The sequence below is a fragment of the Sinocyclocheilus anshuiensis genome, unplaced genomic scaffold (genome assembly GCF_001515605.1).
Source record: "Sinocyclocheilus anshuiensis isolate Anshui unplaced genomic scaffold, SAMN03320099.WGS_v1.1 scaffold209, whole genome shotgun sequence".
Lineage (NCBI taxonomy): Eukaryota > Metazoa > Chordata > Actinopteri > Cypriniformes > Cyprinidae > Sinocyclocheilus > Sinocyclocheilus anshuiensis.
Genome location: NW_015540880.1, coordinates 662,262 through 687,488, shown reverse-complemented (window position 1 = coordinate 687,488; position 25,227 = coordinate 662,262). Strand labels below are relative to the sequence as shown.

At 35.4% G+C, this 25,227-nt stretch overlaps 3 protein-coding genes across 4 annotated transcripts in view; 1 reads left to right on the top strand and 2 right to left on the bottom strand.

The window, feature by feature from the left end:
• Positions 1–7,448, bottom strand: part of LOC107688332 (protein QNR-71-like) — an 8,753-nt gene extending 1,305 nt beyond the window's left edge. Inside the window, exons 1-10 of one of the 2 annotated variants that reach the window (XM_016485968.1) lie at positions 7,277–7,448; positions 6,353–6,484; positions 4,868–5,029; positions 4,549–4,722; positions 4,281–4,442; positions 3,021–3,341; positions 2,753–2,812; positions 2,405–2,647; positions 1,354–1,459; positions 875–1,098 (exon numbers count right to left, since the gene is read on the bottom strand). In XM_016485968.1, coding sequence (XP_016341454.1) covers positions 875–1,098; positions 1,354–1,459; positions 2,405–2,647; positions 2,753–2,812; positions 3,021–3,341; positions 4,281–4,442; positions 4,549–4,722; positions 4,868–5,029; positions 6,353–6,484; positions 7,277–7,343 — 1,651 coding nt within the window. In that variant the 5' untranslated portion in view covers positions 7,344–7,448. The remainder of the gene's footprint in view (positions 1–874; positions 1,099–1,353; positions 1,460–2,404; positions 2,648–2,752; positions 2,813–3,020; positions 3,342–4,280; positions 4,443–4,548; positions 4,723–4,867; positions 5,030–6,352; positions 6,485–7,276) is intronic. The other variant, XM_016485969.1, reaches the window with a different exon arrangement.
• A 2,068-nt stretch (positions 7,449–9,516) lies between these two features.
• oxnad1 (oxidoreductase NAD-binding domain containing 1) lies at positions 9,517–14,086 on the top strand. The gene is made up of 8 exons (XM_016485970.1): positions 9,517–9,584; positions 9,863–9,982; positions 10,181–10,244; positions 11,022–11,128; positions 12,303–12,444; positions 13,214–13,450; positions 13,528–13,636; positions 13,751–14,086. Exons 2-8 carry the CDS (start codon positions 9,879–9,881, stop codon positions 13,906–13,908), a joined length of 921 nt encoding a protein of 306 aa, XP_016341456.1. The 5' UTR covers positions 9,517–9,584; positions 9,863–9,878; the 3' UTR covers positions 13,909–14,086.
• Positions 14,087–16,604: 2,518 nt separating this feature from the next.
• Positions 16,605–25,227, bottom strand: part of LOC107688402 (raftlin-like) — a 15,174-nt gene continuing 6,551 nt past the window's right edge. The window contains exons 2-9 of the mRNA XM_016486059.1: positions 22,069–22,252; positions 21,681–21,792; positions 20,461–21,034; positions 19,516–19,719; positions 18,398–18,507; positions 18,105–18,208; positions 17,332–17,407; positions 16,605–17,175 (exon numbers count right to left, since the gene is read on the bottom strand). Of these exons, the coding sequence (XP_016341545.1) occupies positions 16,801–17,175; positions 17,332–17,407; positions 18,105–18,208; positions 18,398–18,507; positions 19,516–19,719; positions 20,461–21,034; positions 21,681–21,792; positions 22,069–22,252 (1,739 nt within the window). The 3' untranslated portion in view covers positions 16,605–16,800. The remainder of the gene's footprint in view (positions 17,176–17,331; positions 17,408–18,104; positions 18,209–18,397; positions 18,508–19,515; positions 19,720–20,460; positions 21,035–21,680; positions 21,793–22,068; positions 22,253–25,227) is intronic.

Here is a 25,227-nt window from a genome sequence, read left to right as displayed (position 1 = left end):
CTAGCAGTGTTACTAATTATTTATTTTAAAATTGAAATAAAATAAAATATAAATATTAGATGATAACCTTAACAAAAAACTAAAAGTATAAATGTTGCTTAGACAACTAACTGAAATAAAATGATTAAAGTATTAAAAATGCTAAACTGAAATAAAAAAATAAAGCTAAATATAAATGTTTAAAAAACAAACTAATACAAATGACAAAAGCACATAAAACTTAGTAAAATTACTAAAACATTAAACTTAAAGCAAATTGTAAAATAAAAGCTGATTCAAAATATTAAAAATACTAAAATAGTATATAAACAATACTGAAGTAAAACTAAAATAAAATTACGTATAAACATCAGATGAAAAAAACTTATTAAAAACAAACTTATTAAAAATGAACTAAAATAAAGCTAAACCGAAATGTTTTAAAAATAAACTATTAAAAATGACAATGGCACTAAAACGTACTAAAATTAAAAATAAAGCAAATTCTAAAACTAAAAGCCAATTCAAAACATGAATAAATACTATAACAGTAAAAAATACTGAAATAAAGCTAAAATAAAATATAAGCATTAGATAGGCCTAAAAAAAAACTTTACTTAAACTTGAAAAAACGTATTTAAAATGACTAAAACCGAAATGAAAACGCTAAATAGAATAAGATTGAAAATGCACCGAATGACTAAAACTTGAAGCAAATTATAAAAATCAAAGCTGATTTAAAACATAAATAAATACTATAATAGTATCTAAATAATACTAAAAAATAACACTGCTGTGTGATGCTTCTTCGAAACTATATATTAGTTAAATGTTATAAAAATACATTGAAAATAAATAAATATATAGACAAAATGAACTAATTCTCAAGACTGACTTGTGTCAGGGCTGTTGCCAATTGTAACTGAGGTAGTGGTGGCAAGAGCCAAGCCTCCAGGCAGACCCAATGTGATGTTAACACAGTAATTGCCAGGTGTTTGGAAAATGCGCGTCAAACTGATCTTGCATCCTTCGCCGTAAGGAGCCATGTCCTCACACACGATATTCTTGACCTCCCGACAGGCGGAGTTGGTCACTATGGTGCAGGCCACTGAGGGAACACTGAGAAAAAGAGAGATTGAATGTGTGTAACATGTTTGTGTGTGATCCAGAGGTCATCGGTGTTGTAAATGTGACTGAATGTTTTTTACGTTTATGATGGTGACATGCTGTGAAATGTCTCAGCTGCAGGGCTTCAAATGCTCACTGTGGATCAGATTCATCTACATCTAATAAATGCTCTTCAATTTTTGGCTTGTTATGTGAAGCATGTGAGCTCCTGTCTTTGCGTGACAAATTTGCGTTTGTGAATCTTACCTGCCTGAGCAAGTCACCATGAAGTTTACAGATGTGTTGGTCACTTTGTCAGCCGACACCTTTAAAATCTGATTGGCTGACAGGTTCTGCAGAGCTGGAGGAGGTTCTGTAGAAACAGACATAAAACTGAATATTTAAAATTATATTTTATAATTCATTATCTTATGTTTTATAAATTAATTACTATTATTTAATAATAAAAAAATTACATTGATAAAGCTTTTGTATATAATGGAGTACAATACAAAGCACAAAGTGTGTTTTGTATCATTTATCATTGACTTACAGTTTGTTTTGCTTTTATTTTGAATGTTTTCATTTTATTTTTAATTAAAATTTTAGTAATTTTGTTGTGTTTTTTTTTCATTTTTATTAGTTTTTGATTTTTTTTAAAGTATGTTTATGTAGTTTTTATTGTTTTAGTTTATTTAGTTTTATTTATTTTAGTACAACAAACTAAACGGAAAAGAGACATGTTGCCTTGGCAACTAGCTGAAATCCCACCATGGGATTTTTTAAAAATGTAATAAATAAATAAAGGAAATTGTGACTTTTTTTTTCATCTCACAATTCAGACTTTTTCCTCACAATTCTGAAGGAATTCTGACTTTTTTCTTGCAATTCCGAGGTTACATCTCACAATTCTGAGTTCTACCTCAATTCTGATTTTTTTTTTTTTTCAGAATTGTGAGTTTACATCTTGCGGTTCTGACCTACAATTGTGAGTTTGTATCTTGCAATCTTTTGTATCTTGCAATTCTGATTTTATGTTTCCGCCATGGAAAAAAAACAGTAAAAAAAGGTAATTGCAACTTTCTCACAATTCTGACTTTTTCTTGCAATTGTGTTTACATCTCACACTTCCAATTTTTCTTCTCAGAATTGTCAGTTAAAAGTCCAAATTATGAAATATAAAGCCCAAATTAAAGCTTCCATTAGTTTACAATAACCCTGATACATACCAAAAACATGATGTTATGAGATGTTCTCGAATGTGTTTGCCATAAATTCTTGCTTTTTGAAAATAAGTGGTCCAACAATCTTTTTTTACCAATGATGATGATCTCGCCTTCAAAGGAGCCATACATATGGCGGAAACAGTCTGACTCCATGAAGCGTGTTTTTCTGATCATCGGCGGGGAGGTGGGCTGGTTATAGGTTGAACTGGCCTCAGGTACAGCGGTTGCTGTAATAGACGTCACCTCTGAATCAGTTTGGAGCGGTTCGGTCGTTGGGGCAGCAGTTGTAGATACTCGAGGAGTGGTAGTTGGTGAAGGATTGGTGATGACAGGGGCTGGAGCAGGAATTAAAAAGAAAAGAAATGTCCTTTTAAGTGTTCTGTTTGATATGCAACTTTATTAGACTTTTTTTTTCTTGTTTTCAACACAACTCATCTCACCCTTGGTGGTCTCCATTTTGCTAGTGAATGCATGAGTGCCAGGTGGTAGCGTAGGCAGTGCTGCAACAATGAAAGTGATTGAATTATTTAATAGAATGACTGTATATTGGCTGGCCTTTAACATGACAGCAGCTTTAAGTATAAGTTTGCTTTACTCTGCAAGATAAATGGACACATTTGGTCCTGATGGATAATAATGAATATGATATGTCTGGCTTGAATAATAGGATATCTGTTGTCTGCAAAGTGCCTGTGTTTATGAGATTACCTGTCGTATGAGCCTGGGTAAAGTGCATTGGTGTTGGAGTCGGTGGTGGGCAGGGCACACGGAATGATGCCTCCACGAGGAGCTTGACTGTAACATTTCCAAGCATGTTGTACGCATGGGTTGCAACATTGCTGTGGGTGACCAACTGGTTGCCATCCCGAAAGTCCCAAATGAAGTCCACTGCATCAGCTATCTTCAGATAGTTACTTGGGTCGTGGATCTGGATGTTGAAAATCACATTTGACCCTCTGACAAAGACATTTTTGTCAGTTATGCTGGCTGCATGCTTCTGGGAAATGTTCACAGAGAGCGGTATCTTATCTGGATGAAGAAAAAGCATTTTTATTTAAATAAATAAGGAAGGGTTTTTTATGTATATGTATGCGTGTATATATGTGCATATATATATATATGGTACATACATTCATATATATATATATATATATATTATACACACACAATCACACTCACTACCACCAGTCAAAAGTTTGGAATAATTGAGATTTTTTTATTTTTTATTTTTTTAAATAAAATCTCTTACATTTATTTAATCAAAAATACAGTAATGACTAATACTGTGAAATTATTACAATTTAGAATAAATGCTCTACTGGGATATATTTTAAAATGTAATATACTGTATTTGTGTCATGGCAAAATAGAATGTTCTGCATTTTTTATTTTTTTAAATGGTTCTCATTATTGTATATATGTTGTAAACATTTTTGGTTCTTTATATTTTTGTGGAAACTATGATACTTTTTTCAAGATTCTTTGACGAATAGAAAGTTCAATTAACAATTTATTTGAAATATAAATTATTTGTAACATTATAAATGTCTTTACTGTCACTTTTAATCAATTTAACACATCCTTCCTGAATAAAAGTGTTAATTTCTTTTTTTTTTTCTTTTTTTTTTTAATGATAGTGTATCATGGTTTCCACAAAAATATTAAACAGCACAACTGTTTTCCACAATAATAAGAAATGTTTTTAATTCAGCATATTAGAATGATTTCTGAGGGATCATGTGACAATGAAGACTGGAGTAATGATGCTGAAAATTGAATTATATAATACAATTATATATTAAATACACCAATATTTATATCATATTACATATATAATATATACATAAATTAATTAATTAAATCATTATTTTTTAAATAAAAATGATGCATTTACTTTTAAAAGATCATAGTGTAGTTTTGATCCTGTACGTAAATATGATTAAAACAAGATGAAAGTAACTGGCAGACCTGTTATGAAGAATACGGTACTGTCCGTAGAGAGTGGGCTGTACTTCCTGCGCTCCCGTTTACGGTATACCATCACCTCCATCACACCTGCTCCAAATGTCATGTTAGTGGTGTTCAGGGTCAGATGGGAGGAGGAGCCATCACATGTCTCAAAATACTGGCCTGTGAGGGAAACCACAGGATGATGGTCCATTTGTGTGCTTACATTATGTAAAGTGAATTATTAAAACACTGATATCAATCGGGTCAGTGAATGGCTGACACTCACCCACGGTGTGCCACACATACACATAGCCTCTACGTCTCCAGTCATTGGTCTGAGGAAAAGGCTTTCCATCAGGGAAAACATTGCACCTCTTCAGATCTGTACACTTCCCAAAGCCATAGTCATCCAACCAGGATGTCCAGTTTAACACGTATCCTGAACGCACATGTCCATTGGCTGGAAAATAAGTGACGGTTTTAGACACACAGATGAAAAAAGCATTTCTTCCTTTTTTGGGAATATAAATGCAACCTTTTAAAATACAGGTCATTTTTTTCCTTGCAATTGTACATTGTTTAGAGATTACAGGGGTATGAAGCACCTGAGGCCTCCATCATACCGTCCCCACAGTGCTCATCATACACCAGGTTGCCGCTGCTGTCCTCCTTCTGGCATGGTGGAAACTCCAGAGCTGCAGTGAACGAGATGCACGAGCCGTTCATTGCAGGACTGTCGCTCGTAAGGCGCACCCTCGGTGGTTTATCTGTGAGAGAGCATTGAAAGATTAGCGTGTGGTCATTCCTGTCATGCAGCACATTTTTCTGTCCCCATCTTGTATGTGTTAATATAGTAATATATATCAATCTCTCTTGCCAAGACAAAACGGGGAACATTCAACAACTTAAGAAGGAACATAAGGTTTTTCATTTAAAAAAATATTTAAACATCTGAAATATTTACACAAACTCAAATAGAAATTGATTAAAAGAGGGTTTACACAATTTTTAAAGGAAAAAAAAATGAAATATTCAAGCCTTTTCCCCCTTAATTCCTCTAATCGAAATGTTTTAAACAAAACATGTTTTCTTTAAAATATTGTTTAAATTTGTATTTTTTTTCCCCAACTGTAGTCCTGGTATGACTTTCCATCCTGTCAAACTTTTGTACTTTAACATACTTTAACCAATGCTCTGATTGTCCAAAATATTTTTTATGATTTCTCTTTGTGTTATAAACACATTATTTTTGGGTTTTATGCTAAAGATAAGAATCTATTTAATGCAAGTTTTTGTATAAACCTCCTGTTATTTATTGGAAAGTTTTATGTCCATAAATGTAAATATACTAAATGTAAACCCCACTTTAACATCTTCAGACAATAACTAAAGTTGTATTTAAATACAATTTCAAAGTCTGTTAACAAGAAAGCTATAAAAACATCTAGAATTTGTGCCATGTTTAAGATTTTTCCCTAATATACTTGTATTTCTATTTGTGTGCCTTTTTTTTGTTTTGTTTTTTTTTCTTTTTTCTTCTGTCCTTTTCTTAAGAATTTTTATATTATATTGTGTTTTTTTTCTGTGATGTTTTATCTATTAATCCTCAAGTAGTTTATTATTGATTGGTATTTTGTATGTTTTGTACGTACTGTTTTTTACTGTTTGTTTTGTACGTACTGTAATCTTTGTTTTTTACTGCAATAAAAAAAAAAAAACATACTTTAACCAATGAGATCATCGTCCTCCTGGACGGAAGTGACATCATAATTGGTGGTTAAAAAAAAAAAAAAGCAGCACAAATAACTAAATATTGGCGATCTGATTAATCAGTGTGTGGTATTAATTGGTTTGTATCGCTCTAAAACGTTCTATTATGTTTGAGAAAACTACAGAAATTATTTAGACAAAGTATTATCTCGCCATTGTGTAAAATGTATTTAATAATCACGTTATAATTAATATATTTTGAGTACCCGAGTTTGTATGGTTTACACTTTAAAAAAAAAAAAAGTTTCCTATTTATTCTGTATTTTTGCGTATGTTACGTGAATCAAACTTTACTAGGCTACATAGCGGGAGACTCTTACCATGTCTGCGATTCAGCTGTTGTTTGAAGTATGGATACAGAGATTCGTCCCAAGGGTTCGTGTCCGGTTCCCATCCAGGGATTGGGAATGGAAAAGGGAGTTTGTGTTTGTGAGGGAACATGTCACCATAGGCTGCACGAATGACAGGGGGGAAATACATCGTGAAAGCCTTCTGAACTGACACCTCGATTACCCAAAGATTTCGTGGCCAAACACGAAGTAGCCTAAATAAATGGACTATAGTTTACTTGGATCAGGCATTTTAAATTTCGTAAAATATAACAGGGAAAGCTGGGCTTGTTACTTTCTGCTGGGCTGTATATACAGAAACAGACATAAACCTAAAAAAAAGTCAACCCACTCTGAGAAATATTCACTGCAGGAGAGAAAATGTGACAACTTGCCCCAGGCTCCCCTGAAAGGAGTCTTGAAATGCGTTTAATTTACGCACTTAAATATTTAAGCTTATTTGCATTATATGCTTATAGATACTTTTCCCCCCCCGAAGTAAGATACTGAAAAAATCTGTACAGTCTGGTGGGTGAACGAAAGTATTTTCTCAAGACTCTGGCTATACTCTCACTATACTCTCTAATTAGTTTCACGAGACTGCAGCGCGCGGAAGAAAACAGCCCTATCAAAACATTTAAGTTATGTATATTTGTTTTATTACTCAATCTCGTCGGCTTTTTATGAATTTAGACATTAGCATCAATTTTATAGTCTAGTCTCTATAAAATAGTTTAGTTTTAGTGGTTTATATAAAAATATGTTATAATCTCGATTTAACAATCGCTTGTCAAAATTATTATAAAAATAAAATAAAAACGTAACTACCTGCTTTAAAATGTAAGATTTATAAATATTCACTGCTGAAAAAAAAAGTATTTTCAAATGAATAATTTCGTTAAGCAAGTTACTTACTTTTTTTGCTGTTCGTTACAGGAACGAACAACGCCCAGACCAGCACAAGTAACATTCCCGAATGCATCAAGTCGATTTGTTGGATGTAAATACAAATACAATTTATCCAAGGGCTTTTTTCTTGTATGTCCTCGATCTCAGACCCCTCAACGCTCTGTTGCTCTTGCTCCCCTCTCACAGTCACCCGCACGAGCTCTTATTTAATACAGCAAGCATGTGACGTTTCTGTAACAAGTCTCATCTGACACTTAATTAGGATCTATGGGCGCGAGCTGAGAGGAGAGCTCGGAGTCTCATGTTGTTACTTTCCCCTTGTATTTCGAAACAGGCAATTTCAAAATCATCTCATTTATCTCCGATTGTTGGCTTTATGCTTTATGGTCTTGTCTAACACAAATGGTGCACTGTAGCTTATATATTATCCTCTATGAGATATCCTTGATCTGTCTCAGAGTCCTTTTTGAGAAAAGTCAATTTTTTGTTAGATATCAGGGTCAGAAATGTCAGAGAGGTTAATATGGGGATACATTTTTAACAGCCAAATCTAAAACGCATAGCTACTCCACGTTATAAGAAATCTAATCTTTGTTAATTATTTTTGAGAAACATACTAATGTCCTCAACATTCCTGACAATGGATACACTTGAGTGTACAACTTAATCATTATTAAACAAACAAAATCAAACATGTTTCAGTAGGCTATGTTTTCATATTCATGTTTTTGAATATGAATTTTTGAATGTTTTCAAAATGTTACAAACGTCACTGACTATGATTTGTGGAGAAATTTGTTTAAAATATTAGGCTAAAAAACTTCGCTGCTCTTAAACATTTATTAGGATACTCTACACAAATATAAAAAATAAAGAGGTCTGTTCAAGATAGGCTATTGTCTGTTTTGCATTTGAATAATGCGTGTTTTGAATAACTCCTTAAAGACAAAAACAATAAGCATGACAAAAAATGTCATAACTGTAGCATAAACTAAAAGTATCTATGCAAGTGAATGAACATAAAATAGTGTAAATATTAATTAATCAGAATCTTAAAAAAATGCTATGGTCTTTTGAAGTTTAGGCTACTATAAATTAAACTATACTTAACATAAACGGTATATGGATTTTATTGTTTTATATTTGTGATCCACACAATGTCAGTTGAAATTCGTATAGGCTATTATGCTGCATATTTAAAATAGCATAATTGCGTGAAAGCACTCTCAGTTGTGTCTACACGCAACTGTTTGTGCTGTCTTGAAATTAAAACTGCAAACAGTTACCTACAGCTGTCATAAGAAAAACTTGCCGTCTCGTTGCATAAGATGTTCGAGACATAAGCTGTGATTTGCACAGATCCGCGCGCTTTCAGGTGACAAGTTGGGAAACAGCTGGAGGTCAAAGGGAGGAACGATTTGGAGAACATTTCCAAAGCACAACTCCTTCTTGATTTATTTTAAATGAAGACTAAAATAGTTAGCTAAAACACAGAAACTATAACATTAGAAAACGTAAGCAATTATGAGGGTTAGCCTGTAATCTAATCATAAATAAATATCCATAAAGGAAACTGGCATGCCATCACATGCTTTGATGCGTCTCTCACGAGCTCAGTTTGAAAGTTCCTTCCCGTTTTTAATGTATAATCATAATGGCGTGGCTTTCCATGACATTCAGGACAGCACTTCTGTCCACCAGAACCGACGCTGAAAAGACAGGGGGGGGAAACACTTTAAATCACGAAACGCTTCAATAAAGAAAATGATTGCTGAAAAGTATGTGTTGACTGACTACTCTGCATGCTATTTCTAGCTCTTTCCGGCTGTTCAGGAACAGTCACGTTGCGATGTTTCCTTTGGTCAGCAGGGGCTACCGATCTCCTCACCTGCTTCAGGTGCACTTCAGAAACGCTCTTGTGTTTAATTTTGAGCAAAATATCCAATGTGTAATATTTATACACTAAATCCTAAGGCACATGCATTTTTTTAACTAAAGCACTGTTAACAATCAAAATAATGACAGACTTGTTGTTAGCAAATTGCATTATTTCAGTCAAAAATATTTTTCTGCAGTTTACGCACAGTAGTAGCCTAGCCTATATTACTTGCTTCTGTATATATTGATAATTTCATAATTAGCACTGTATGTACCTTAAATAGATATAAATAAACAATGTTGTTAATATTTTAATTATTTAATATTGTTATGAAATTAAAATGTTTTGCTCTTTGCAAGGTCGCTGGGTGGCGCTACAGACTCTGTTCACCAACCGTAAACACAGACGAAGAAGGAACGTCACCGGAGTGACGAGGTGAATGATTTGAAAGCATTCTGCCTCGTGAGCTTATTAGCTCTTTATGCTTTGTCAGCTTTACTTTTTAGTATTGCTAATACTTAATTTTAAAGGTCTACTGAACAAGAAACAGATTATTTAGTTAATAACAGTTAAATTGCTTACTGCTCACGTGTGTGAATGTCACTTCATATCAGCTGTTATGAAGAAACTCTCATTTCCGATTTCGGTGTTCTTAGTTATTATTTAAAAAAACATCAATAACTAACTTGCTTTCTGTCTGATAATATTATCAGGCCGTCATATCCGATCATGAGTGTCCCGTGTTTTGTGAGAACGGCGGCCAGAAGTATCGCCGGTGGATCAGGACAGTTCAGACTAGCTGTTTGCTGTTCATGTAAAGACACAGTCACACGGTGAGTATCCAGAATTCTGGAGCTCTTTCTACAGGCTTTGGACATGGTGGTTGTGTTTGAAAACCCAGTGAGCTGGCTACCTAGTTGACATGAAAAAAGCAAGCAAAAACATGCTTTCTGGTTAGTAGGGAGCTCACCATGTTCTGAGACACAGCCAGTTCTTTTTGCTTAACTTAAACTTCCCTAAATTTGTTTCAGAAAAATGTCATCCAGGAGACAGACTGACCATCTAGAAAGAACTGCTAGCGTTCATAGACAAATGGTGAGTCTTCTTAGATTTCTTTATGAAACCCTTGACCTGCTGAGCATAGATTCCTCTGTGACTCCTTATAAATGGTTAACAAATGTTGTAGCCAAGCAGGTGAAAGTTCAGACACTTGTTCTGTGTTGTAGGTCAGCCAGTGTGTCATTTGATTTTTGTCATGAGACTAAATTCAAGAGGATGCAATCAGGCATTTGTTTGTTTGTTTATTTATTCACTCTAGATATGTAGCATACTGTATAGTATTCAAGTTCAAGTTCAAGTCTGCTTTATTGTCAATTCTTCCACATGTACAGCACATACATACAGAGAATTGAAATTGCGTTACTCTCAGACCCTTGGTGCATACAGATAACACTAACAGTAGAACATAAAATACAGATAGATACAGATTAAATATAAAATACAACTATACAAATATACAAATAATGTCATGTAAAAAAATAAAATAAAGCAGCACAAGGCACATGGCAGATAGAGTGCAAACCAGTGAAGTGAACAAACAGTGCAGATATAATGATTGTAGTGCAAAAGAGCTTGTTTTGATTAAAGTGACAGTATAGTGTTATTTTATTAAAATGCTATGCCCTTTTTCCTGTCATGCTTTTTCTTGTTATGAATGTGTGTAGAGTTTGAAGTTGTAAAAATGTATAATGGCTCCCATTTGTACATCTGCATGGCATAATGCATTACATTTAAATGCTGAGAGGCTGAAATGTGGGAATTTTGTTGCAAATTCTCTGTAAAGACACAATTTTATGTTTTGTGTGTGTCCAGGAACTTTTCTCAGCACGTGTTTGTGACATTATGAATGAATCTGATTCAGTAAAGAGACTGAGACTGGAGGTGCCACATCCTGACTTCAGCTTCCGCGCTGGACAGTGGTAAGAACTGTAACTTTGTGAAATATGTATTGTAAGTAGGGCTGTGCAAAAAATCGAATGCGATTTTCATGCGCATCTCGTCAGTAAAGCCGCTTCTGGTGATTAGTAGTAAATCTCCAGCACGTGCTTTCAGATGGAGCGGCATTTAATACACAGAACAGTAGATCACTGACAAGCTACACAAAATCGCGTTCAAAATCGCAGGCGATTCATTGCCTCAGTGCTGGAGATTTACTACTAATCACAGAACCGACTTTACTGACAAGATGCGCATGAAAATCGCATTCAATTTTTTGCCCAGCCCTAATTGTAAGCATCTAATATTGATGATAATACTAAATGATATCCAGTATAATCTGATGGGGGTTGTGGGGTACATAGGACAATAACTTAAAAAGCCCTATATAAAGGTGTTCCTAGATGTTACTATATTTTTACTTGAAAGTGACTGATGAGAAGACATGCAGTTTGCAAAATGGCCAGGAGATGGCTCCTCTCACACAAAATTCTCACTTCACCTTGAGATTTGTTATCGGCAAACCATGCAGAATAATGAAAATCTATTCGTGCCACTTTCTCTCTCACTTTTGCTCTCGTTCACGTTGTGCCTTATTGCATTTGTTGTGTATGTGTGTGAGTTTTGAGAGAGCGTGCGTGAGGTGAAAAAGTCAAGCGATGATTTATGCAGATGTATGCACAGAAACTCCTCCAGACCATATGATGTTGTGTTCCTGCTAAAGAACATGAGGAACATGAGTCAAGGAGAGCAGAGCGAGTGGGTGTGTGTGTGTGTGTGTGTGTGTGTGTGTGTGTGTGTGTGTGTGTGTGTGTGTGTGTGTGTGTGTGTCCTGACATATGTGCTTATCACTTATTTATGCTTTGCGTACACATATGGTGACTCTCAAAGCGTATATGTTGCTTTGCTCTTTTTATTAAATATTATTGAGATAAGTAATACTGGACACACAGGTTTTGTTGTGTTGATGTTACTGTGTGGGAAGAATCTGCTTTCTAAACTTTCTAAAAGTACTTTATGTAGTTGTGTTGTTACTTTTGAATGTTAAGTTAAGTTCATATAATATACTCCAGCAGTGTTTCTTATAATATATTATATTATATTATATTATATTATGTTATATTATATTATATTATTTAATTGCACCCTTTTTCACAGGGTGGATTTCTTCATCCCAGGTGTGGATACAGTGGGCGGCTTCTCCATTTGTTCGAGTCCTGGCCTGCTGCAGAGAGAGGGAGTGATTGAATTGGCTGTTAAATACACACGCCATCCTCCAGCACACTGGATTCACACTAAAGTGAGTGAATGAATTAAAAAGGATACACTACTGTTCAAAAGTTTGGGGCTGGTAAGAATTTTTTATGTTTTTGAAAGAAGTCTCCTATGCTTACCAAGGTTGCATTTATTGGATCAAAATACAGTAAAAACTGTAATATTGTGAAATATTATTAAATTATTAAATAATATTGTATTAAATAACTATATTAAATAACTTTCCTGTTTTCTTCAGTGTCAAATGATCATTCAGAAATCAGTCTTGATATGCTGATTTGGTGCTCAAGAAACATTTCTTCTTATTATAAATGTTGCTGCACTGATGCGCTGCTTAATATTATTGTGGAAACCATGACACATTTTTTTCAGGATTCTTTGATGAATAGAAAATTCAAAAGAACAGCATTTATTTGATATAGAAATCTTTTGTAACATTATAAATGTCTTTACTGTTACCTTACTGACTCCAAATTATTGAGTGGTAATTGAATTAGTACCATTTTTCAGGTTTTCATTTTGTTTTTATTTTTAATCTTACACGTTTTATTGGAATTTTTAAGAAAATAAATTAGTATATTTTCAGTATTTTGAATATCCTGTTTCATTCATAAATATGTATCATTACAAAAGTATTTTATATATGTACAACATTTCATGCAATTATTCTACTATACAGAAAAAAATGTATTTTATTCATTAACCTTTATTTTAAAGGTTTCTGTTGTATGCTACTATTTTATATATTTTATCAAATAATTGTAATATTTTTTTTGTAAATTGCACTATTTCAGTGCTCTGTGGACTCTCTGGTAACTGTGAGGGTGGGAGGTAACTTCTACTTTGACCCTCAACCTTCTGACCCTGTGGTGGACCTGTTGCTGATAGCTGGTGGTGTTGGCATCAACCCTCTGTACTCCATTCTGCTGCACGCAGCTGATCTGCTTAGACACACTCATGTTCACAGGTGCGCTCCAGGGCACACGCACCTGTGCTACAGCGCCAAGAACACCAAAGAGCTGCTCTTCAAGGTATGTATGTACCCTTGACTTGTCATTGAAATGAGATTGAAGCTGCCGACTGATTTTTAGATATTTGCTGTCTTCAGAACACCGTTATTGACATTTGTCATGAGCGACCAGATAAATTCTCCTGCGATTTCCATGTTACCCAACAGAGCTCTGACATAGAGCAGGAACTTCAGCCTTACACCATAAGTGAGTTGCACACATCAACATTTTATATTTTGATGACCTATAATCTGCAATCTTTTAATTCATTGAACTATTTTTAGATGTGACGTCACATGAGATTTTCTTGTGTCTTTTCAGATGGAAGGATATCAGAAGAGGAACTTAAGCGCCATGTAGATCCTGAGCACACATTGTGTTATCTTTGTGGCCCTCCTCCTATGATAGAGAAAGTGAATTCAGACCTGCAGAAAGTCGGCCTATCAGAGGACAGAATCCTTTTTGAGAAATGGTGGTAGCTCTACAACTCAGATAATCACAGCGATGGATGCATCTGCATCATCATAGAAACAGACTGTAATGGCAATGGACCAGTAAAGCCTTTGAGATCAACAGACGCTATGTCTGCATTCTCCACATTTAAAGGGTTAGTTCACCCAAAAATGAAAATTACCCCATGATCTACTAACCCTCAAGCCATCCTAGGTGTATATGACTTTCTTCTTTCCGACGAATACAATCGGAGTTATATTTAAAAATGTCCTGGCTCTTCCTAGCTTTATATTGGCAGGCAGTGAATGGGTGATATTCAATAGTCCAGTAGAAGTCCAATAAAGTGCATCCATCCATCATAAAAAGTGTCCCACACGGCTCCAGGGGGATAATAAAGGCCTGCTGAAGCCAATCAATGTGTCAATCAAATGAACGCGGAAGCACAGAGGAAAGAGCAAAACAAAAAAATGGTTACGAATTAGAAGTACAAAACGAGGATTTGTATAGAAAAATGTCAGAGGATTTCGATATAAGCCAAGAGGAGACTGGTTTTCCTTTGCTAAACAATGGAAACTTTGATTCCTTTGCTTCTGTAAACAAACCTTGGTTCTCACGAGACTATCATATTCTAGTTAGTGGAAGCTAGAGATTACTGTTTATAAAGTTTTAAATATGGATATTTTTATTACATAAATGCATCGATTCGCTTCAGGAGGCATTTATTAACCCCCCGGAACCGTATGGAGCACTTTTTATGATGGATGGACACAGTTTATTGGACTATTGAATATCACCACCCATTCAATAGTCAAGAGGAGACTGGTTTTCCTTTGCTAAACAATGGAAACTTTGATTCCTTTGCTTCTGTAAACAAACCTTGGTTCTCACGAGACTATCATATTCTAGTTAGTGGAAGCTAGAGATTACTGTTTATAAAGTTTTAAATATGGATATTTTTATTACATAAATGCATCGATTCGCTTCAGGAGGCATTTATTAACCCCCCGGAACCGTATGGAGCACTTTTTATGATGGATGGACACAGTTTATTGGACTATTGAATATCACCACCCATTCACTGCCATTATAAAGCTTGGAAGAGCCAGGACATTTTTTAATGTAACTCCAATTGTATTTGTCTGAAAGAAGAAAGTCATATACAACTAGGATGGCTTGAGGGTGAGTAAATCATGGGGTAATTTAAATTTTTGGGTGAGCTATGTCTTTAAACAAACAATTCTCTAGACACTGTCCTGTTTTTGTTATACCTCATTTTAAAGATAGACTCAACAAATTGACCATAAACATAAGCATTGTAATGCTCTACATTATAGTTCATTTGCTGGTTAATGGCATAGCGTCCTGCTTCAAGGGCATCATAAGAGTAAGTGCAATAATATTGCACTAGGTGTTTCAGAGATCTGTGTGTAATGTTGTAATATGTTGTTTGCATTTTAGAACACATATTTATTCAGTAAAAATGTTAGGGGCATGGAAATTATCAGTTGTGCAAAATAATATAAAACATTTTTGCTCGTGAATATAGTCCTAATGTACTAAAAGATGCTAAACATGGTCCCTTTAAAGGGATATTCCACCCCAAAATTAAAATTCTCTCATTTACTCATGCTCATGTCATCCCAAATGAATGAATCTTCTGATGAATTCAAACTGAGATTTTTAGTAAAGTAATTCATTAATCCATATAATACAAGTGGATGGAACCCTCAAAGTTGATGCTTCAAAAACCACACCAAGTGACCATGACAGCACTCATATGACCCCAGCGGATGAGTCAATGTCTTCTTTAGCAAAACGATGGGTGTGTGTGAGAAAAATACTAATATTTTTACTTTTTAATCTATAAACCATAGTTTCTGGCTAACTGATGGTTTCATCCACTTCCATTTTATGGACTCACAAAGATTATGTTTTTAAAAATCTGTTTGTGTTCCACAGAAGAAGGAAAGTCATACATATAGGATGCCATGAGGGTGAAAAATGATAATTTTTATTTTGAGGTGGATTATCCCTTTAAGGCAAGTCAGTTCACTTGGTGGCCATATTTGTAACATCCCATGGGTGGCTATTTCCATATTTGCAAGTACAGCTCCCATCTACCTAAATTATTCTACAAAATCTACAAAACAAAAAATCTACATCTACAAAAACTATTTTAGCCTTGCTTTTTTTTAACTGTAAGGCAGGACTACAGCTGCCATTGTTAACTTTATTTAGCATCATTTCCAATCAAAATTAAACTCAAACTATGATTATCTCCCATTTAATGGGAAGGATGTTTTTTAAAAACTGGATTGATGAACAAGGTCTTCACCACTAATGCTGCTGAAATGTTTGAAAAATGACACTGAAAACAGAAGAAAACTGCAAGCTGTTTCTGTAAATGATGCGCTTTTAATTTGCATCAGAAGCCCATTATTGAGAGCTTTTATTTACACCATTAACTGTCTCACAGACGTGCACTTACTGTTACTTTACAAATTTAGACATTAGTTACTGCCATCCTCACTGATATAAATAAATGAAATAACTGATGCAATACTTACTGATGAAATAAATGAACATCTTGTGGATTTTATGCATTTGAGCTAGTGCACGATATATTGCATACACTAATACTGTATGTAATAAAATGAGTTAACATCACAGATTCACACAGGTACAAGCCTCAACACATTGGTCAGCGTTTAGCATATTGAGAGCCATTTGTTACAGGAATTCACCTTAAAAAACCCAAATAATTAGGAGTGGCAGGATTCTAAAACCACTTTGCAATCTTACAGACAAGTTACTCTGTCAGCAGATGTATATGCCCAGACACGGGCCTGACGAGAGTGTGTTCTGCCTGAATAAACATGAACATATTGTAATGGTTAAATATCCATAAATTAATACTGTCAGCACACTCCAGAGAATAAAGCTCTCTCTGTTACGACCGCTCGCACGTCCTCATGTTTACCACATGTAATTGTGCTCTTTAATTCCTGATTGCCGTTTGTAATTCCATCCTTTTTTGCTGGGCTGATGTTTGAGATGTCGATCCTCTGCCTGTGGAATTCCACCGTCCTTTCCGCTTGATATCTCCTCTCTGGGCTTTCTGGTAAATTTTGCCCATTTTCCTTCTGGATAATCTCACGTTGTCTCATCAGACTTGTGTTTTCTCTCTCCATTCGTTCCATTTCTCTCTCAATTGTTGCCAGCGGTGATATCTCCCTCTCTGGTGTCCTTTTATTATTGAAGTTCCTTTTGTTTTGACCTCTGAGGTGCAGTTTCTGGAAAACATACACACAAACTGTCAGACACTGTGCTACTTTTGAAGATTTTAAAGTGAACTGACAATGCTATTACAATTTCACACAGTTCTCTAAGACAGCTCTCAGCACTAATCTAATTTTAGCAGAAATAAACTTTGTGCCATGTATACACACAGTCAAGTCTCTCCTCTTGTGAGGCAGCGTGGGTCTCTGGAGGAAGAGGATCTGTTTTGTGGCCAAACTTCCATCACTAAGACAAAAATAAATCGGAGGTAATAAAATCTGTAAGAATTTTTTTTTCTTTTCTTTTGACACAACTGATAAGTTTTTTTGCAGGTAATATATATCCTATTATTAGCCCCTGAAGTGCAACAGTGAATGTAATGCTCTTGTTTAAAGGCATAGTTCACTCAAAAATGAACATTTTATGAAAATTTACTTACCCTCACGTCATCCAAGATGTAGATGAGTTTGTTTCTCCATTCAAATTTGGAGGAATTTAGTGTTACTTCACTTGCTCACCACATCATAAAATGTAATCCACATGACTCCAGTCCATCAATTAACATCTTATGAAGTCAAAAGCTGTGTGTTTGTAAGAAACAAATCCATCAAGATGTTTCTAACTTTAATTAGTTGCTTCTGTCTAAAATATGAGTCCCTTTATCCATAATATTGCTTTCTCCAGTGAAATTGATGGGCTGGAGTCATTTGGATTACTTGTGGATTATTGTGATTCTTTTATCAGATATTTGGACTCTCATTCTGACGGCACCCATTCACTGCAGAGGATCCATTGGTGAGCAAGTAGTGTAATTATATATTTTTTCCAAATCTGTTCTGATGAAGAAACAAACTCATCAACATCTTGGATCGAGAACAATTTTTTCAGCAAATTTTTACTTTTGGTGAACTCTTCCTTTAAGCGTTTAGTATGGATTTGGAACCTTTTCATTTTGACGATGGGAGTGGGCAGAACACACATTAGTCTCCAGCCATATGGAGCCAAAGACTGAAGCAGAGGGATGTAGTCTGTTTTCACCACAACACCCTGCAAAACAGAAGTGTCATTTAAACAATGTGTTAAAGGATTTCACTAATGTCCTATTGAGACATATCGCATGAATGTGCACATGTGTCTGCATTCATTTAAAAGGCGGTTTGTAAGAAGAAAGGTGTAAATGTTCCACAAATAATAATTAATTAAAATTCTATTTGGGATGCACCACTGCAGACTTACATCAATAACAGTCCATTGCTCAACTACAATGGCGTCATACACTGCGGTTGGCCTGGCATCACCTGAAGCACTTTGGAAGATAAAAACACTCTCCACAGTGGAAGAAGATGCTGAAGATAGAGCAAGAAAAGGATTGGAAAATGTTGATAGGGATGGTTGATCATTTGTTTTCAGAGTTATCTGGGTAAAACTGCTGAGTAGGTTAACAAAATAATTGAAAATGTATTATTCTAGTTTTTATTATTCATTAATTTTTTATAGAAGTTTATGCAGTTGATCTTTTCTATATTTTTATCTCTACTTTATTAAAACTTTTATATTAAGCAGTGGCGGTTCGTGGGTTTTAAAATAGAGGAGGCACACTAAGTGTATTGGTCTGGGATCCCTGCCGATTATTATTATTATATTATTTGCTTAACCACTTTAAAATGGCTTTTTGGTTGCTTTTAGTCAGAAAACGTAAAGAAAACGACATACATACAGCAAAATAATATAATTTCACTTACCTGGCCTATCACTTGAAGCAAACATCCATCCCTTCTTAAAAGTCTGTGTTAAAAGAGAGCTGCCTCCTATATCCAGCTTAGGCTGTTTACTTACATGGTAACTCCTCAGGAACTGTCCACTTAATATAAAGTGTAACATTCTGGACCCCAACCACAATTTATATGTAAAGCCTAACTTACTTGCCGCTGCTGTGTAACATCAGAGTAATTACATGATAAATCTAATATAAAGTGTAACACTTTCTTTACCAAAAAGTGCTGTTAGTCCTGTTACACATTTGTAGTTTCATTACCAAAAAGTGTAGTTACCAATGTCCTGTTACACATTTGTATTTACACATACAATTCAGTGGGTTGTTACATATGTGTAGTTACACAAACATTAGAGCTGTAGATACTATGTACCAATGTGTACTTACACTGTGGTTACATACTATGTACACATCTAGTTACTATGTAAGTACACAGGTATTAGGGACACTTAATATAAAGTGGGACCAAAACTTCTTAAAGAATAAATGTGATACATTATTAAAATGTATGTTTTTACATTCAGGAAAATGTACTGCTCCCTCTCAGTTATTTTCTAAAATGTCACAACATGTCCAGTACCTGCATCGTCTCCCAGGTGAAAGTAGCCATCAATGAGTTGCGCGCCACTTCTGAAGTGCTGCGTCATGTGGTCCAGCCAATGGGAGTCAACCGAGCTAATAAGCCCCGCCTCCCTGCGCACCTGCAGTGGAACCCTCAAAGAAAAAAACTTTGGCGATCCCGCCAGAACAATCGAATGGTTGTACAGCGCGAACACCTGCACACCTACACATACAGAGACAAATATTTAGTAAGTGTTTTTATGACTTATATGTCGATGTCCCTTCACATTAATTTCAAAAGTTAAAGAGTAAGATAATTGCGAAGCAATATTACGTTGCTACGGGTATTCAAACAACATCACGATTGAGAGTGACAGCCTACTGATAATATACAACAGCTGAACAAGAAGTTAATTTTGAGTAACGTTCATTTTAGACACAATATTGCCAGTTGCTTTGTCTATTTTTTTTGTTCCCCAAACGAAAATAATTCCGAAGGAACAGTGTGTCTGCGTTCCTGACTGAATCAGTGTGTTTGAACTAATTGGTTGAGTGAATGACTCACTTATAAAGACGCTTCGTTCCTGAGAGAATGAGAGGGTTTAGTTGCGAGAATGATATCACGTAATGTATTTTATGCCAATAATGATATTCTACTATGGTGTAAATTATCTTTCCGGTTACATCTTAGTCTTTTTCACGTATTTTAAGGGAAACAATTATGAATTGTATCAACACAATGAAAGTGAATTGAACCAAATAATGACCAATACTGAGATTTCATGATGCATCACTAGTAAAGAATTGGAATCAAATCAGATTATTTTCAGAGCAAATATTTACACACCTAGAAATTACAAATTGCTTATCTTATTTGATACATTATTTTGATATAATCTAAGCAAATAACACGTCCCCTCCCCCCCACCAACCCTTTCTCTATATTTCAACAGACTGCACTCACGATTCAGCATCGGGGTGGTTCCGGTGCGCTTGCTGTGTTTGTCTTGGCTTTTGACCTGCTCTTTGTGCTCTCTTTTGTTGTTTTCTGCCAAATCACTGCTGGGCAAGTTCGGCTGCATTCTAATACTCTGGGTCTGATGTGGCTCTGGTGCACAAGAGCTTAATATAAACTCATGTGATGGCACTTGGTTCTTTAAATCCTCAGCTTGTGTACATTCACCTTCAACATTTAAGTACTGATAATCTGGACACTGATGGTTCTTAGTGAACGGATTCTGATTATTCCAACACTGGCTGCTCTCAGGGCTTTGTATTTGAAAGCTGTGGCTCATAAAGTCTTCATTGTCTGAATTAAAGTTTGTACGATTCTGGTTTCGATGATCCCCATTGTCTCTATCCTGTTGGCTCTGCTCGCTCGCAGGGCTGAGGGTCGGAGGTCCCTGATGCACGGAACAGGGACTGGAGTGCAAGGAGGAAAGATCTTCTGGTTCCCAGTGACCAAGGAAATATGGACCTCCACCGGGTTGCGGCAAAAAACCCACAAACAGATCACCCTGATCAGCCAAATCCTGCACCTGCATCCCCCAGAACGACCAGGACCAATAGAAGAAATGTTCATCAGTAACATCACTAAAAAAGTCTACAATCAAAGCTGACAATGAAAGTAAGTGGATTCCAATGTAATATAAATAATTTTACAGTGTCTTTGGAGGAGAAAGCTGGTGCGTTTTCCAGCAGATGCTTTTAAAATAAGCTCTGTGGAGCTGTGACAGGAAATGCTAATGAAAACCATATTTTCCAATCATCATACTGTCACGCCAAACACACGCATACATCTAAATCATCAGTAAATGTCACACGGCTCAAACACTACCACACACACACACACACACACACACACACACAATTAAACACTGCTTATCTCCAAATAAATGCAATTACTGAAAAGGCGAGGGGGTGACGACTGATGGAATGGCAGATGAATGTGAGGTGTCAGTGTCTATGGAGAAGCCTGTCAGATTATGTTTTCTGTTTTACAGCCGTATTGTAAGACCATGATAGAGAGAGTTTGAAGTAAGTGGGTTTTTGGTGCCATCTGTAATGAAGGGATGACATTAAGTGTGACACTAAATTTTAGTAACTGAATGACAAACAAATTGACCTACTGCTCTCTGTTTGAATGAAAACAAATGCACTTTTAAAGAAGGTCTCAGGTCTAACCTTTTTTACATAGCCCTGTATAACTTCTGGGTCAGGGTCCTGGTGACCGAGGTAACACACGTCTGTCGTGAGATGAGGCTCAACCCAGTTCAGCAGGCCACTATCAGAACCACTGTAGCAAAAACACAAAACAAAGCCACTTTTGAACATCCATAATTCAAAAAAAGATTAAATCAAAATAGACCATATTTACCTTATTAATGCACAATCTTTGTCTTATTGTAAATGATTCATATGCAAATCTTATTCCAAAAAATTATTAGTAATCATTAATACAACATAGTAGTATATAGTGCAAAAATATTACTGTTTAAAATGTTTGTTGATGTGTACAGAACACTGTTTCTAAGCAATAAGCAATATGTAGTATTCTATTCCTTGTGTATACCTGTGTGTTTCTCGGATGAGCACGGCTCGGTGTAACTGCTTCTGAAGGTTAGCACTAGCAGGGCCGCAGGAGTGGACAAAGGGATGGACAGCAGCCAGTACGAATCCCTTCTGATACAACTCACACACCTGTAGCGGAAGCTCTCTGACTGACGACAGACACAGCAATGAGGACACTGCCACCTCTGAAGAGACAGACAGACAGAGAGAGAGAGAGAGAGAGAGAGTCAGGGAGGCACAGAGAGAGAAATGTGTAGAGAAAGAAAAAAAAATACATAAAACATTAAATCTTTCAACTATCATCAATTTGTCCTGACACAGCTACTCCTGCTAAAAAAATGAACTGAAAATTCCTAATTTACTATTGTAACAACTTGACTATTATAGTGTATTAAAATATTAACAATAATAAAACAAACTATATATATATATATATATATATATAACCCAGAAAAAAAAGTTATTTTGAACTTTCTTTTCATCAGGGAATCCTGAAAAAAATATATCATGGTTTCCACAATATTGAACAGTACAAATGTTTTCGACAGTGAGAAGTGTTTCTTAAGCAGCAAATCAGCATATTGGACTGATTTCTGAAGGATCATGTGAGACTGAAGACTGGAGTAATGGCTGCTGATAATTCAACAGTTATTTTAAATTGTAATAACATTTCACAATACTACAGTTTTTACTGTATATTTAATTAAATAAATGCAGCCTTGGTGAACATATGTCAGCATATGTCAGTATACCAAAACTGAATTAAATGATGACTAATATAGGCACTTTTATAACACTATATCGGCATTATTACATGTATTCAACTTACCACATACACTCAAAAAAAAAAAAATGAAGTAGAAATTGGGGGGATGAATGATGTAAGACAGAAATGAGAAGATAAGCATGAACAATTTCATTCACAGCATCTCTGCCAAATAAAGTGTTAACATGCTCACTTTCTGACATGGTTACCGACACACACAAACTGAGTCGCTGTAGAAATAGTTTGAAAGTATTTTGGTGAAACGTTTTTTTTTTTTTACAAGCAATTTGTTTCTGGAATCAGTAATTAAACTTAATTTCCAGCGCTCATTATTCAGAGCACTATTAAGGGTAGCTGTAATCTGAGCACTGCTTGACTGCAATCATCTTTCAGAGGTGTGAGGAGCTTGTTTAAACAAAACTGTGACCATCTGAACATGCTTTGACTCTGAGGGGGGTTTATTAGTGTTTCCACTGAATAAATAACTGCACAGATGAACGTATAGGTGAATTGAGCGCAAATGTGTGATTCAGTCTTCAGTGTCACATGATCCTCAAGAAATCATTCTAATATGCTGATTTGGTGCTCAAGAAACTTATTATTATTATTATCAATGTTGAAAACAGTTGCAAATTGTATCTCTCTAAAATATGACAACAGAAAGATCACATTTAAAAACAAAAATAACACAGAGTTAAATGTTCAGTATACAAGTACAAAGACATGGGGGCACAGATGGCATCTGACCTATGTATCTCATGACACACCCATGAACCTTCACCAAATAACAATATCTGTTTGCATTCATCAAGTAGTGCTGAAACGGCGGAAGTGTCTTAGACTTTATGACGTCTATTAACTCCACTCCAGTCCAGAGCATGAACTATATTAACCAGCGCATCACACAAAAGGCCCGCGGCAAAGGACTCTCTATGCTGTAGCTGTGTGTGAGAGAATGAGAAAATATGTTTGTTTATGTAAGACGGACACACAAAGAGATTTCACTGCTCCTGAAAGACCAAATATATGATAACCTGTCCCTATATTTACTACAGGGGAATTCCACCTTCATAAAGCAGAATTTACCCAGTCGGGGGTTAAACATTCGGGTAAACAGTCAATCTCAGCAACAAACTCCACCTCAAGAATGCAGCTCTCTAAACGAATATCCCTCAGTCTAATGTACAAGGCCTTAAAATGAGAAGCAGAGACTTTGGCAAATCAGTTAAACCCCAGCTGCAGAGAAATATGTTTTTTACATTGTAGCACAATCACACTGTCTAAATCCTTTTTGGGCCGTCTGGATCTAGCAACTATGTCTTAAACACCTAGACAATCACAGATTTGAACATACTGTACTCAAGTTGTTAGCGTAACCAAGTATGATTAGCGCTAAAATCCAAACACACTGTATGGATCTGTTCTGTCTAAAAGGATTTGTACTGTATTTTTTTTTTAAATCAATGATTGGACATTACATGAAAATAAGTATCAGCTTATTGACCAGAATTAATATCCATGCATCCCTTTTATTGACCAATCAGCATCCAGGACTAGAACTATCCATTTTTTAAATAACACTTACTCATTTAATATTTAAACAAAGTTGTTCATTGTGTTTTAAATGCCATAGTAATTCAATTTCTTTGAAGCATTCCTCTGAATGATTCTTTGAACGAAATGTGTTAGTAGCAAATCTATTAGATAGTCGTCCCTTCTCCTGCTGTGCTGACCTATCAGAACGGCTCTCTAAATATTGATATGACATAAATATTAAATTAAGTGTTTATACGAATCATAAGTATAAGGAATTCTTGCTGCTTATGAGTGTGATGTTGGGTCCTCGGGCGTCTTATTTTATTTTGTAATAACCCGACAGGGAGTGGAATTGCATTATTTATAAAGACCAATTTCAATTAAAACAAGATTTGGCTATAAATACAGTTCAGTGTCACTAGGACGACTGATTTTTTTCTGTTGCGCACACACGAACAGATAAATCCAAGATTTAAGTACTAAGCCCTCCCATCTTCAAGATCAGATAATCTTTAAAGGATGCCTAGCATTTTTCTCTCTCTCCCTGTTTTTTCACTCTCTGTCTTTGTTATTTCATCCCTGTCAGTCATTCACATTCATTAAGTCACTTGTCGTTGCTTTCAATATTGATGCCCTAAAACAAACAAACATATTCGAACATCTCTGGCTCTCTCGTGCTGTCACAGCAGTTTGCAGTGAAACTCTTTTTCTGTGTCTCTGTAGGCATCAGTGAGTTTTACATATAAATGACCTGCCTGCCTGTCTACCGATAAGCAGCTAAAACAGAAAGCCTGGAGTTTGTGTTTGTGTGTGTGTGTGTGTGTGTGTGTGTGTGTGTGTGTGTGTGTGTGTGTGTGT